The sequence below is a fragment of the Pelodiscus sinensis genome, chromosome 5 (assembly GCF_052426305.1).
Source record: "Pelodiscus sinensis isolate ZL-2025 chromosome 5, ASM5242630v1, whole genome shotgun sequence".
In the NCBI taxonomy this organism is placed as follows: Eukaryota; Metazoa; Chordata; order Testudines; family Trionychidae; genus Pelodiscus; species Pelodiscus sinensis.
Genome location: NC_143056.1, coordinates 7,711,838 through 7,726,402, shown reverse-complemented (window position 1 = coordinate 7,726,402; position 14,565 = coordinate 7,711,838). Strand labels below are relative to the sequence as shown.

Here is a 14,565-nt window from a genome sequence, read left to right as displayed (position 1 = left end):
CAGCACCAGGTGCATTGCTTGAGGTGGAGCAGGGGCAGAGCCTGTGGCAGGAGAGTTGCCCTGGGCCCCACACTTGGGGCACTGGGTTGGGGGAGGGGTTGCCCCAAACGCTGCATCCCCCTAATGATGGCCCTTCCCTGGGCAACACGCGCAGCCCCTAGCTACTGCTGGCTGGCTCCCTGGGCTACCCGCTCCCACACAGCCCCTTGTTAGCTCATCCCTGAGCTCGCCGCCTGCCTGTACCCGGCCCCCAGCTACCCCGCCTGCCCGCCCCCCGTCACCCTGTCCCCTGAGCTCTTTGCCTGCCCACACACAGCCCCCCCTCCAGCCAGTCCTCATTCCTGAGCAGCTGTTTTCAACTGTCTTGAGCACGGCCCCCCTCCTTTGAGGTGTAATTTTTGGATGGACCTTCCCTGCCTCAACCATGACCCGCTGGGGTGACTCAGGGTGGAGGTGGAACTGTCTCTCTTGGCCCCACCCTGTGGAGCTGGCTTGAGCCCTGCTCGTAAGAGAGAGTTGTACAGCACCCAGGCAGAGAAAGGGTTACAGCCTCACTGGATCCCCTCAAGCTGGAATGTGCATCTCCCAACGGCCGCTGGTCTGAGCACCTCCCACTCAAACCCTACAATCACCCGGTGAGGGGGGCACGTGGGGCCAGCCAGCAGCTAGTGAGCCCAGAGATGCAGCATCTGAGGGGCTTAGTGGGGAGGCGCAGGGGTCCGCTCTTGGCCTGCACGCGGGGCAGCACACTGTGACATGGTATGGTCACGTATTTTTGTTTGGCACAAGCCAACCAGCCGTTTGGCCACAGTCTGGGGAAGAGTCTGTTCAAGTTGAATCCATGACGACAGCGGGTTACAAGAGGTGCCAATTCACCTCCACCGCCCTTCCCTGTGACCAGTCGGGCTCGTGTGGGAGTCACACTTCCTACCTGTACAGAACTGAGTCATGCCCAGACATGTGACTCCACACACCATTGTGGGGCTGGCTTTTTCCATATCAAGACTGGTGGGATTCTTGCTGGACTCGCCTCCGTTTGTCTCTAATCCTGCTGCTTTCCTCTGGCCAGAGGGGAAGCGGGTGTGCCGCAGTGCACCGCTCAGGCCAGAGCTGGCTGTGCTCTGGTAAAAGCCGGATGGGGCGCACCGCTCTGCAGGAGGCAGGCAGGCAGGCAGGCAACGTAAGGGGCCTGGCTGGAGATGCGCTTTTAAGGGAGGCACAACATGCTCCCAATGGCACCTGGCCTCAACCCTGTCATGTGTGTGTGGGGAGTCAGGGGTCAGCACAGAATTAACCTCAGAACCTCCAAAGCACAAGGGCTGGGTCTAGACTGCATCCCTTTTCCATAAAAGGGATGCAAATTAGACACCTCGCAATTGCAAATGAAGCAGGGATTTAATTGCAATGTGTCTAATTCGCATCCCTTTTACGGAAAAGTCTAGACACAGCCCAGGAGTTTATATTGTTTGGTTCCCTTTTCCCTCCCTCTCACCAAGCGACAGGGGCAGGGACGTGCTCTGATTGTGAGCCCCTTTGGGCCATGGAGGGAGGAACCCCCAGCCCATCTCAACACGGAGCGAGCACGGCCAAAGCTCTCTCCGTCCTACTCTATCAGTTCACCAGATAGTTTAGGGACATTAACAAGCTCGGCGTCACCTTCTCCTGCAGCAACAGAGCGCCCCGGTCCCAAGAGCCCGCCCTTGTCCCCGAGTCCTCGTCCCTCTCAAGAACCTGACACGCTTGTTTTAGCTCAAGCTAAAGCAGCATAAAGTAGTCTGCTACCAGACTAGTTTCAATAGAACAATCCCCTCCTAGGGATGCAGGGCAAAGGGGCTGCTAAGGGGAGGATAAGAGCCCTGTAGGGGTGGGTGTGGCAATGACATCACAAAGGCCTTCTCCAGCACCTCAGCGTATTGGTCAAAGGAGGGTGGGAAGCAGTGACCTCACAGTGAGCCCGTGACAACAGGGAGGGGAAGTCCAGGGTGCTGCGGCCGTTCCAGGTGGACAGCTCGGAAGTAGGTCAGATCAAGACCGGGGGGTGAAGCAGCAGCTGTCAATTGGCTCCAGAGCTCAACTGAGGCATTGACCTCACAGGTGTGTTTGGGAAAGACTTCGTAAAATGTTCGACTAGAACAGTTGCACCAACTTCCAGCAGCTAATATATGGAGATATACCCATAGTGTCCTAGGACTGGAAGGGACCTTGAGAGGTCATTGAGTCTAGCCCCTGCCCTCATGGCAGGACCAAGTACCATCCCTGACAGATTTGCTCTAGATCCCTAACTGGCCCCTGTGACGTAGTGGGGGATAACCTGCTAACTCTCTGGCTGCTGTCTGTAGCACCAGGGAGCAGACAAGCCATGAGTCACTATGCAAAGAGGGTATCCCGACTGGTTTGGCCAGCTGACCCCCATGGAGAGGAACAAAGGAAGGTGGAATGCTGCCCTGGCTGGGGGGCAGGGCTGGAGGAGAGTGAGTTAGTTCCTGGCTGGAAAGCAGGGGAGAAGGAACTGGGGAAGGGGCTGGGATTCCCCTATCTCAAGGGGGGCACTGAGGCCTCTTAGCCCCAGTTCCTGTAACCAGATTACATCTGTGCTATGCTGTGTCCTGGAGGAGCAATAAACCACCCTCAATTCTACTGGCTGGTGGAGTCTGTTTGTGCCATTTCAAGGTGCAGGAGACGGGGGACCCCCAACGCGCCGTCACACTGGTGTCAGGAGTGGGATGCACTGCACCCCGTGGATGGAGCTTCCAGCGGCGAGCAACCAGGCACCGTAGAAGCAAGAGCCCTGGAGCCAAGTGTGCTGGAGACAGAGCGAAGCGGTTCCTGGGAATCGTGGGGCGCTGCAGCACTAGACTGGTGAGTCTGCACCGAGGGGACCAGCGGGCATTTGGCCTATGCCCAACTCTTGAAGGCAGAGCTGGTGGGGCTGTGCAGAGAGAGGGGCTTGCCTGTGCGGGAAGCAGCCAGACCCCCCCCGAGAGTGTGTCAGGCTCAGAGAGGGGGAGGAGCGCTGGAACCCACCGGAGAGATGAGACAGCGTCTCCCGGGAGGCCTGCAAGCCATAGCCCATCTAGGGCAGGGGCCAGGCCAGCGGAGCTGCAGCGGCTGGAGATCCAGCTGCGGATCAAGGAATTGGAAGTAGAGGACCGAGAGAGGGACCGCCAGGACCGAGAGAAGGAGCGCCAAGATCGAGAAAGGGACCGCCAGGACCGAGAGAGGCAGCGACAGCATGAGCTGGCCATGGCAGAGTGGAGAACCGGCGGGGCACCGGCTGCGCCAAGTGCGGAGGGGCCCCAGGGTCCCGGGACTGCCAGATGCTTGGAGAGGCTCGTGGTGGCCCAATTGCAGGACGTGGGTGACATAGACGGGTTCCTCAGCTCCTTTGAGAGGGCCTGTGGACTGCAACGGGTCCCCCCAGCTGACTGGCTGCAAGAGCTCATCTCTGCATTGAACCAGGAGGCGGCCGGAGTGCTCAGTCAGCTGGAGGACCTACAGCCAGGGGATTACAACCAAGTCAAGGAGGCCCTGCTGCACAAGTTCGGGCTGACCCCCGAGATGTACAGGAAGAAGTTCCGGGGGGTACAGAAAGGGCCACGGGAGACCTATGAGGACCTGGCCTCCCGCCTGGCGCAATACTGCCGCAAGGGGGTGTCTGGAGTCGGAGCCCAGACCGCAGAGGAGCTGCTCAAGCTGGTCATGATGGAGCAGTTCTATGAAGCGTGCCCACCCAAACTGAGGCTGCGGCTCAAGGACCGGAGACCAGAGAACCCCCAGGAGGCCGGGAGGCTGGCGGACGAGTTCACGGAGAGCCGGTCCGGGTGTGAACGGGAGTCCCGGAGAGAAAGGGAATCGCGCAGAGACCGGATCTCAGCTGAGCGACGGAGGGAGTCAACTACGAGGCGAGCCCAAGGAACAGGTCGTCTGTGCCCCAGAGAACCAGCCAGGGCCTGGACAGACAGAGCCCAAAGCCTAACTTGCCATCGCTGTGGGCAAAAAGGCCACAAGAGGGCTCAGTGCACCAGGTCCCAGGACCGGGGACTTTCCAGGGTTAACTGGCTGGGGCGGGAGGAAGGGCAGGCTGCCCCAGAGGCAGGGGCTGGCAGGCAAACCTCAGCTCAGAGAGAGGGGAAGGATGCTCAGTGCACCTCCCCTGGGAGGTCTGACCCTCGGGAGGCGGATTTCTCCGTGTACCAGGTGGGGGCAGGACAGCCCCTGCGGAGCGAGTGCCTCATACCCCTGGAGGTGGATGGTAGGAAGGTGACGGGCTTCTGGGACACGGGGGCGGAGGTGACTCTGGCCCGATCCGACATAGTGGCCCCGGAGCGGATACTACCCCACACGCAGCTGACCCTGAAGGGCATAGATGGGTCCCCATTTAAGGTGCCTGTAGCCTGGATGCATCTGAAATGGGGGGCCAAGGAAGGTCTCAAGGAAGTGGGGGTGCACCTGCACTTGCCCACCGAGGTGCTGATGGGGAATGACCTAGAGGAGTGGCCCCATGAATCCCAGAGGGCTCTAGTCACTACCCGGAGCCAGAGCCAGCGGGGGGCTGGCAACCTGGGTCCAGGGAAGGACTCCCGGCAGAGTCCTCAGGGTCCCATCCCAGTGGACACGGGGTCCAGCCAGGCTGGGACTCCGGACCTAGGCAAAGGTGGGGGACAGGTCCCGATCCCTGCCTCAGCGGCTGAATTCCAGGCTGAGGTGCAGGCAGACTCCTCCTTGCAGAGGCTGAGGGACCAGGCTGGCCTCCATGTGGCTCAGCCCCTGGGGAGAGGTGGCCAGGAGAGATTCCTGCGGGAGCGTGGACTCCTGTTCCGGGAATGGCTTCCCCCCAGGAAGGTGAAGGCATGGGGGGTCCAGCGGCAGCTGGTCGTCCCCCGAAACTATCACCTCAAGCTGCTGTATTTGGCCCACGATGTCCCCGTTGGGGGCCACCGGGGGATCCGGAGCACCCGGCTGAGGCTGCTCCAGCACTTCTATTGGCCGGGAATCTTTACAGCTGTGCAGCGGTACTGCCGGTCCTGTGACTCCTGTGACTCCTGCCAGAGGGGCGGGAAGGCCCAAGACAGTAGGAAAGCGGCTTGGGGGTCTCTACCCCAGATAGAGGACCCTCTGGGTTTGCTGAGAGTGTTATGGAAGGGGAAGACCTCCCTGGATGGAGCTTCGGGGATGGAAGCCGCCCTGGCTGTCCAGAGAAGGCTCACTGGGCTCATGGCCCCAGCCCAAGAGACCCTGGCCAGAGATCAAGGCCAGCGGAAGGGTGGGTGTGACCCCCGAGGACAGGCCTGTGCCAGTCCCCCCGGAGCAGTGCGGCAAGTAGACAGAGGGAAGCCAATTCATGTGGGGCCTCGCTGCAGCCGGCCCGAGACAAGGGGAGCACCCATGTCCCCAGGGCGGGTTCCCACGCAGAGGACCCGAACTTCCCTAGGTCACGAGCGGAGTGACCCTGCTCAGTTCGCTCTCGGAGGGGGGAGAACTGCTAACTCTCTGGCTGCTGTCTGTAGCACCACCAAGCAGACAAGCCATGAGTCACTATGCAAAGAGGGTATCCCAACTGGTTTGGCCAGCTGACCCCCATGGAGAGGAACAAAGGAAGGTGGATGCTGCCCTGGCTGGGGGGGCGGGGCTGGAGGAGAGTGAGTTCCTGGCTGGAAAGCAGGGGAGGAGGAGCTGGGGAGGGGGCTGGGATTCCCCTATCTCAAGGGGGGCACTGAGGCCTCTTAGCCCCAGTTCCTGTAACCAGATTACATCTGTGCTATGCTGTGTCCTGGAGGAGCAATAAACCACCCTCAATTCCACTGGCTGGTGGAGTCTGTCTGTGCCATTTCGAGGTGCAGGAGACGGGGGACCCCATACCTATAGTCTCCTAGGACTGGAAGGGACCTTGAGAGGTCATTGAGTCTAGCCCCTGCCCTCATGGCAGGACCAAGTACCATCCCTGACAGATTTGCTCTAGATCCCTAAATGGCCCCTTCAAGGATTGAACTCACAAGCCTGGGTTTAGCAGGCCAATGCTCACACCACTGAGCTATCCCTCCCCCCAGCTGAAGTGTTAAAAAACAGGAAATGAGAGAGGACAATGCTGTGTCTGGAGTGTCCGTGACAGGGTCCAGCTTCCACTCCCCCTAATTTTGTGGCTCCTATTATAACGATTATTGGGGGAGACCAACAGTGAACATTATCATGGAAGGGAAATCTGGAGCTGTAGCTTACCCATATTATGGCCAAGAGGGTTTTTTTGGGGGGCGAAAGAGCGGGGGGGGGAGCAAGGAGGGAAAAAAGATAGGAAGGAAATAAAATATAAATAAAAAGGAAAGAAAAGTAAAAAGGTAAGAAAGAAAAAGATGAAGAAAAAAGGTCAAATGTGAAAAGGAAGGCGACAAAGAAAGAAGGGAAAAGACAAAACCATAAGAAAAAAGATAAAAAGGAAGGAAGGGAAAAGAAAAAAGGATTGATTATAAAGAAAGAAAAGAAAAAATAGGAAGGTAGAAAGGAAGAAAAGACAGAAAGTAAAGATAATAAAAGAAAAGAAAAAAGGAAAAAAGAAAAAAGATTAAAAGAAAATAGAAGGAAGGAAAAAGAAAGATGGCCTTGAGTGGTCCACCACTAGCTCGAGCTACTTCCTACTAGGCTCGCTGTTGCAATCTTCCTTGACTTTTTCCTCTGGACTGAGGGCTTCTTTGGCAATTCCCCATTGACTGACCAGCTCTGCTTGGTCCATCTGCAGCTCTTCCACAGGAGCTCTAACAGCACCTCCTTCCCCGGCGGCAGTCACTCCCGACGGAGCTGCTGCAAGGTCCCTTACCGCTGGACTCCACGTGGAGCATATCCAGTAGGACTGTGGAGGCAGGGCCTTCTCAGCCAGGAAACCAGCCCCTGTGCAGGGTTGGTTCGCCCCATCACAGAAAGAAAGGAAAGAAATGGGGGGAGGGCAAGACCCACTGAAAGAAAAAAGTAAAGAGAAAGAAATGCAGAAACAAAGAACAAAAGAGAAATAAAGGAAGGAAGAAGAAAAAGGAAGAAAATTCAGAAACAAATAAGAAAGGAAGGAATAAAAACAAACAAAAAAAGAAAAAACAGAACCCAAAAACAAAGAACAAAAGAATCAGAAGACAGAGAAAAGAAAAAATTAAACAAAATGTAGAAACAACAAAAAATCAGAAAGGAAGGAAAGAAGGAAGAATAGACAAAGGAGGAAAGACAGAAAAAATAAAAAAGGAAACTGTCATGGTGCAAGTGCCCCATCCCCTGAAGGGGTTGGGTATCAGGCCCCTCAAAGGGTGCTCAACCCGACGTTTACCAGTTTCAATGGCCCAGAGTCAATAACTCAGCCCCTTCTCAGCGAGGCAGTCATGCCTAGCGGCCAGGGTCAATAGTAACAATCCCTTCTCTCAGGGAAGTAGGGCCTAAGGGCCACAGTCACCCAATCAACAACCCCGCCCCCTTCATGCAGAGCAGAACTGTGGCTCAATAGCCAGAGTCAAGGCGACACAGCCCAGTGTTTTTTAAACAGAATGTATTAATTTTAATCGTTTGGAGGGATATAGATCTTATCTTCAGTGGCAAAGACACACACTGGTGTTTGTGTGAAAGCATTTTCAGAAATGTCAGTGTTCCTCCGTTCACTTTACCAGTCTCCAGTCTTGCCGTATGTTTTCAAAGCTACTAGTTTGAAGGCTCTCGTTTGATACAATAGACTGGAAAGGCATTGAGAATTAATTGGTAGGCAGTGGATCTATTTTTGATTTTGTTACATCAACTATTGGCTGACAACTAAATTTGACAAAAACGTATCCATCCCTGCTTGCTAATAGAAAGACTTCAGTCCTAATACACATCAAATTGAGATGGTGGCTTCCTCTGTGGTTAGTTTAACACATGACCATTTTAATAATTGAAATCAGATGCAGTTACTAGATTAGCCTGCATTATAGTAACAGAGGCTTTTAGTTCAGTATTTCCTCTTCTCAAAGACTAACTAGAGGTACTCAGTGTATTTCAAAATAAATTGCTACATAACAGGGTTTTATTGTGAAGATAAGTTAATGCTGTTCAGATCATTCACGGGGGGGGGGGGGGGGGGTTCGCCTGCTAACAGCAGAAGGGATATAGAAGCTTGTAAAACCGCATATATTTTCACTTTTTGTATGTTTGTGGAGTAACTTTAAGCTGCAATAGATACTTAGAACACAGTGAATTTTAGCAAATTTTTCTTTACTAAAGTCTCTTGTTATAAATTACACAAATAACTTTATAAACAAATCCCCCCCAGCTTGCATTTTGTTTAAAGTAATAACTTTATATCATACAAATAAAGACATTTCAAGTATGAAAAGTGCATTATTGCAATAATACCTCTTTGCAAGTCCAAAAATCTTGGGATAGAATAAAACTGCAAAGTGTAAAAAAGGAGTAAAACAATCAGTGCCATCTATTCGTTCAAGAAGTCCAACATATTAAAATGTTGCCTAGTGTGTTGCAGAGGCAGATTTACATCTGGAAGCAACATGTATTTGAAAAGAAGCTATGGATGTGTTCATTGTTCTGCATTAGTTCGTCTTTTCTAGTTTTCTTCACTTCCATGTGCAGGAATTCACAACCTCTGAATAGCGGTGCCCTACATGTCACCCATTCTGTGCTGCTGCCACTTGCATATTTCCAAATTCTTCTTCATCCTCATGTGTTCGCTTCAAACTTCCTAAAAAAAAAAAAGATCAGAGAATATGCTTTACGAAGTCAGTTATAAGCACGGACTATAATTGAGCTCATAAGACAGTTTTTGCATTAAAAACTCAAATCTGCACACACTTCCAAAACTTGCACCTTGTGGGGGTGAAATTTTCCAGGCTAGGTCTCTGACTATGCTTCCTCTCCCCACAAGCCAAGTTTGAGCCAAGTATGTGCAGCCATTTGGCTTACAGGAGGGAGAGTTAACAAAGGCAGCATTCTTCCCCACTGTACAACATTTCAAGTGCACTTTGTTACCAGACAGGGCTGCAGCTCATATTCAATCTAACAAAGGGTAAATTAAAGAGTAAGCAACTGAGAAACCGTATCTGAGCATGCACAGTGGGTGTGTGCTTTTAAGTCCTTACTCTTTTATCATCACTGCATGTGCCCCCTGCCTAGCCTGCGTGGAGGCTGCTGTCAGGACACTGTGATAGGGGAAGACTAAAGGTAACATTTCAAAAGTGCCCTGTTCGCTCAACTGAAACAGCAAAATACTACCTCCGAAGCAGAGCTGTTCTGGCTGCAGACATGGAATATGCTCTGATTATTGGCTGCCCGAGTCTGGATCCAGGCTTTCAGCATGCCAAAGTCAGCCTATCAATACTCCATCCTAAACACGTTTGCAGCCATCCTTATATACCAGTTGAAGTCATTTTTTAACCCAGAGGGAAACACGCACTGCAGGCGTAAGCCTGACCACTGGTGCCAATGGAGAACACGTCACAAAACCAAGCACATCCCTGCCTTTTGGAGGGAAGGTTTCAGTTACACAGAACGGAAGACAATTCTCACCTGTAGATCCAGGTGGAACAGAGAGTGATCTCTCCAGCTGCAGTGGTGACATCATCTGGATAGTTAATTTTGCTAGATAGATGGCTTCATATTCCTAAACAAATAAGGACACGTTACTAGGCATGTATGGCCCTGTGCAAAGTCAGGAGACACAGGACTGCAAGCTAGAGAGAAAGCTGCTTAGGACAAAGGTCAGAGGAGGGCTTATGGGAATAAAAAGGTTTAGTAAACAATGAGTTATGCTTATTGGAACAGATCCATCTTGTTAGCTCCATTTCTCTTTCTTGTTGCAATTAGTATTCAACTAAGACAGTCGGGGCAGAGTGGAGGAAAGAGAGGGCATCCATCTGACAGCAGGGGCACTCAACTCAAAGTCGCTTAACTCAGGTTCCCAAGGCAGGATGTTGAGGGAAAAGAAGGCAGTGTTGGCTCTAGGAAGGGGACCTGCACTATAAAGCAACTGAACTGTCAATATAGAACTACTGCAGTGATTTTAGACAATTGCATAGGGCCATGAAGATGAAGACAGGGTATTTACTGGCAAATGCCACACATTTAAAAATAAAATGACCACAAAGGAGAGGCATCCTACAAAGAAGATATTATACAAATAAATCTAAATTAATTGTCTCACCACCAGCTAGCAAAGTGGATGACTGCCAAGCACTACAAGCCCATTTCAGTACATCACCCCGGAGGTTTCCCAACCATTTACACAAAAGATCTATTTAAATCTGGTGGCATAGTGACTTCAAACCTTACTACTGAGCTTGCTTTATTCAATTTTCATACTTTGTTCTGGGACACTAGGCCAATAAATGTAATGGCTATACATTTACACCACAATAACTGCTTTGACGTTCTCTGTTGGCCGCAGACTAACCAGTAGTTAAAGAAGCGCTAAGATGATGTATGAAGTAACAGATTTTCATTTCTTACTCATGTCTGAAGTTGCTTTTTTTCAAAGCTTGATTCTGCTGATTATAGTAACTACTCTCTTCTTCCCGCAAATAATTCCAGATAAATGAGTATCAGAGAACGCTAACAAACATTCTAGTTAGGTTAATTTTAAACCACTCAAGAAATACTGATATTTAGTTGCACAAGTAGATACATAACTGGCTGGAAAGGACAGCCATATGATGTATGTAATAGCCAAGAAAAACATTACCTGAAGTTGATGGACAAATCCAGCATTAGGATTAATACAGAATCTTCTTTCTTGAACATAAGTAAATGCATCCCTTAACGAGAAAAATAAAATCTCCAATGCATTCATCTCTATTGACTAACAAAATAAATACAGCTACAACAGTATTCCTGCTGGCTCTGAATTCTTGGAGAAAAACACTTTTCTTTAAAACGCTGTTAGAACTAACCCTTCTGTACCAGGGTAGCTTAGTGCTGTGGGAGAAGGTGGTTTTAGATCTCTTTAGACTCCCCTTTGCTACAGCCACTGTGTTAGGATCTCTCTAAATTGCATTGGGTGGCAGAGGCCCCCAGAGTCTATTACAGCATGTAAGAACATGGACTAGTGGTCCATCTAGTCCAGTATCCGGTCTCTAAATGCTTCAGAGGAAACTAAAAGCTATCCTCCCTCATGGGATAATCTGCCCAAAGGCAAAAGTCTCTTCCCAACCCCCAAGAGTTAAAGGTTGATTTATGCCTTGCATCCGCTGGCTGTACATCCCCTTTGAAAATTCTTTAGAATATTACTAAATTAAATCATTATTTTACATTTATAATTAAGTACTTGTTTGGAAAGATAGTACTTAAACTACAAATGGACCAATGTCCTATAAGCATCTTTTATTTCAGTTTCCACAAATAAGTCAAACTAAGTTACACATCAGTTTAAATGTATTTTTCTTACCTGTACTTCACCCCAAATGTTTCCATAATGTATGCAATAACTAAGGCAGCACTGAAAAGAAACAAACTATTTAGAAAATACATACCTGCATATGATTAAAAAACAAAAAGAAAAGGAAAAGGTTCCTACCTTCTAGAAATCCCTGCATTTCCATGGACAAGAACTTTCCCTGAAAAAAGAGAGAATTACTTGTATAGATGGATAAAAATGATTCCTTCCCAAGTTTACCAGCTTTTCACTTTAAATACATCTATGCAACAGCAAGATATTTTCTAAAGAATAACAGGTTAAGTGTCTTACAAATTTTGTATTACTTCACTCTACATCACTAATCAGGATCCATGCTAACAGGATCTCAGTATTAAGAGTGAGGCCCTGCATTTAAAAACAAAAATCCAAGTGTATGAATCTGTCTTTGTTTCCAGAACACAATCAAATCTGCAGTGTAAAGATTGGAATAGGAATAGTTTGATTGGTTATCCAAGTTTTGAGTGGCAAAGAAGGAGAACAGTTTGTATCGGGCCTATATACTATAACCTCCATACTCTGGGTGTAAATCGGGAATACCCATGGTATGGAACCTGGCAGGCAGAAGCCACTCTGCACGCTGCTGCTGGAGGAGCAGCAGCAGAGCGATACACTCCATCGGAGGCTTTCCCCCACCGCTCCCATAGCAGTAGGAGGCAGTGCATGGGAGCAGACAGGGGACGCAGAGCGCCAGATAAGCGTCCCACTAACATCCCCCTCACTCATTCCCTGGTCTGGCAAAATCTTTAATTCAGCAAACCCTATTTCCCCAGGATCGTCCGATTAAAGATGTGCAATGTTAAGACAAGTTTCATGACCAGATACACAAACATGCAAAATGACAAGCACCAGTCAGCCAAGAAACCCAAAAATTTGGGAAATCCCCACTTAAGTTACAAGTATTTATGTCCAGATACATACAACTATGCTAGTGGATCATTAAAGCTTTATAACAAGCCATAAGGAAATGAGGTAATCAAAGAAAAAAGTGCATGCAAGTTTACCTCCAGTTTGTAAACTTCCATCAATAAATTCTTTAGTCTATAGGAAAAAAGACTGTTGGTTATATGAAGACGTGCAATTCCAACTAGAGCTGTAAATACTAACACAATTTTTACATTTAAAATCTGAAGTTTTCACACCAATCCTCAGTCAATATATAAAAATTCAAGATTTGTACATACTAATGTGTGACTTAACTGTTCTACATACAAATTTAGAGGGTTGTGTGAGAATTTTGAGATACAAAAAAGTTTTGGTGGAGTTATTTAAGAGTTACCTGAAGAGATTTAATAAAGATTTAATTATAAATTAAACACATTTTAGATAAGCATTATCATAAACTTTGTTATTTATGATCCCAAAATGCTCCCAAGTTATTCAGGACAATTCAATGCAAACAGTCTATGTTATCTGGTCGTAAAAAGATAAAAATCAAAATAATCAACAAATATCATCTGGGTCACAATTAATACTAATGAAGAATTACAAGGATGTCAGTGTATCTACTTTACAAAGACCCTTTATATTTTGCAAGGACCTTATTTACTGGAATATTGTGTAGGTTTATAGTAATCAACCTGTAACATAAGATTTATGGTTTAAAGAGTTCTCTGGACCAACACCAATATGAGATGGTCAACTAGCACTAGCTCTTCCTTGTTTCTAGCTGCTCAAGGCCCCAGTCTCTTCACTTCCTAGAAGAGCCTGGTAACCTTAAAAGCAGCTAGAAAGGAGATCTCTTCTTGGGGGCGTCACTGCTATGTAAGACCCAAACAAGAGCCACCCTGAATGTCCAAAACCATTGGTGGGAAAGGCATATCCAAGGTAAAACAGTTACAAGGAATGGGGGAGAGAAGAGGACCAGGCAGTATGAGCAGGGGAACCAGAAGGCAACTGGCTGCAAAGAACCACATTCAAGGAGTAGAGTGAGAGGAGGAGATGAAATGAAGAAAAAGAATGTATTTTCCCCTCAGAGAACACAAGGCTTTATTGCACTTGACTGTTGAATGTACACACTTATAGCGTGTTACCCTCCCTGCCAGCAAATTGCAAGAATTGCTATAGGGAAGTTGTGTGATCAAAAAACGCTTCATGATTAGGAAGGAGATCACATGGGAATCAATGCATTATGTGGTCCACACTATGAAAACACTGAGACTACTGCAAACTGCAAGGAGGATTTCTCTTAATTTGGGAGGGAGTGAGGGGAATCCCCATAAAATTCTGTCAAAAATAATCTGAGATGTACAAATTAAGATTCAGCATTTTTTTAACCAACTTTTTCTGTGTAAAGATCCAGAGTATTACTTTTTAAGAAAGTAGGTTTTGATATGCTTTCAGAAAATGAATTTAAATTTTGAACCATCCAGCTTCCTTTAACTTTTAACTGACTTGTACTAATACTTGCTCCAAGGAAAAAATTATAGGGCTGATTCTTAGTGACCAAGGTTTTCCAAAATAACTAGTAATTCTGGGTACACATCTTGGGACACCTTAAATGGGCCAGGTTTTTGGAAAGTGATGAGCAGCCACTAAAAACCAGGCACTAACAGTGATGATATTACTACCACCACCTCTCTTATACTGCACTAATCATCAGCAGATCTTGAAGCGCTTTAGAGGTCAGTATCACTGTCCCAGTTCTACAGATGGGGAAACCGAGGCAGAGCTGTGAACTGACCTGATCCAGTTCACCACGCAGACAGTTGCAGAGTCAGGAATAGAATTCATTAGAAAATGAAAAATCAGGTGACTTAGGCACGGAAAAATTGTAATGACCTAAATTACTAGTCACCTTGGAAAATCTAATAGAACTGCTCCGCCCACAATACGATCAGACACACCAAGATACTTACCATAGGGAAAAATCGTATAATATTTTCAACTGGATTATCTGCAATATCCAAGACTAAATACCTGCAATTAAAACAGTTACTGTGAGCATACAACAGTATTACACATTGACTTGTCTTTAATGGTGCAGTAAATCCAGAAGATAGCTTTGCTACAATATTCAGAAAACTGCAGAATTGTACACTGCCACATAAAAGACAACCTCATTTTCCAGTCTCAATTCCAGGACTATGGTGAATGTAGAACCCCCTGTAGGCTATTAAAATGTTCTGACTGAATCTGAA

At 48.2% G+C, this 14,565-nt stretch overlaps 1 protein-coding gene across 1 annotated transcript in view; it reads right to left on the bottom strand.

The window, feature by feature from the left end:
• Nucleotides 1-8,200: 8,200 nt before the first annotated feature.
• The window catches only part of STYX (serine/threonine/tyrosine interacting protein), a 28,258-nt gene continuing 21,893 nt past the window's right edge, over nt 8,201-14,565 (bottom strand). Inside the window, exons 5-11 of the mRNA XM_075926212.2 lie at nt 14,284-14,344; nt 12,430-12,466; nt 11,528-11,567; nt 11,399-11,449; nt 10,697-10,769; nt 9,526-9,619; nt 8,201-8,701 (exon numbers count right to left, since the gene is read on the bottom strand). Coding sequence (XP_075782327.1) covers nt 8,628-8,701; nt 9,526-9,619; nt 10,697-10,769; nt 11,399-11,449; nt 11,528-11,567; nt 12,430-12,466; nt 14,284-14,344 — 430 coding nt within the window. The 3' untranslated portion in view covers nt 8,201-8,627. The remainder of the gene's footprint in view (nt 8,702-9,525; nt 9,620-10,696; nt 10,770-11,398; nt 11,450-11,527; nt 11,568-12,429; nt 12,467-14,283; nt 14,345-14,565) is intronic.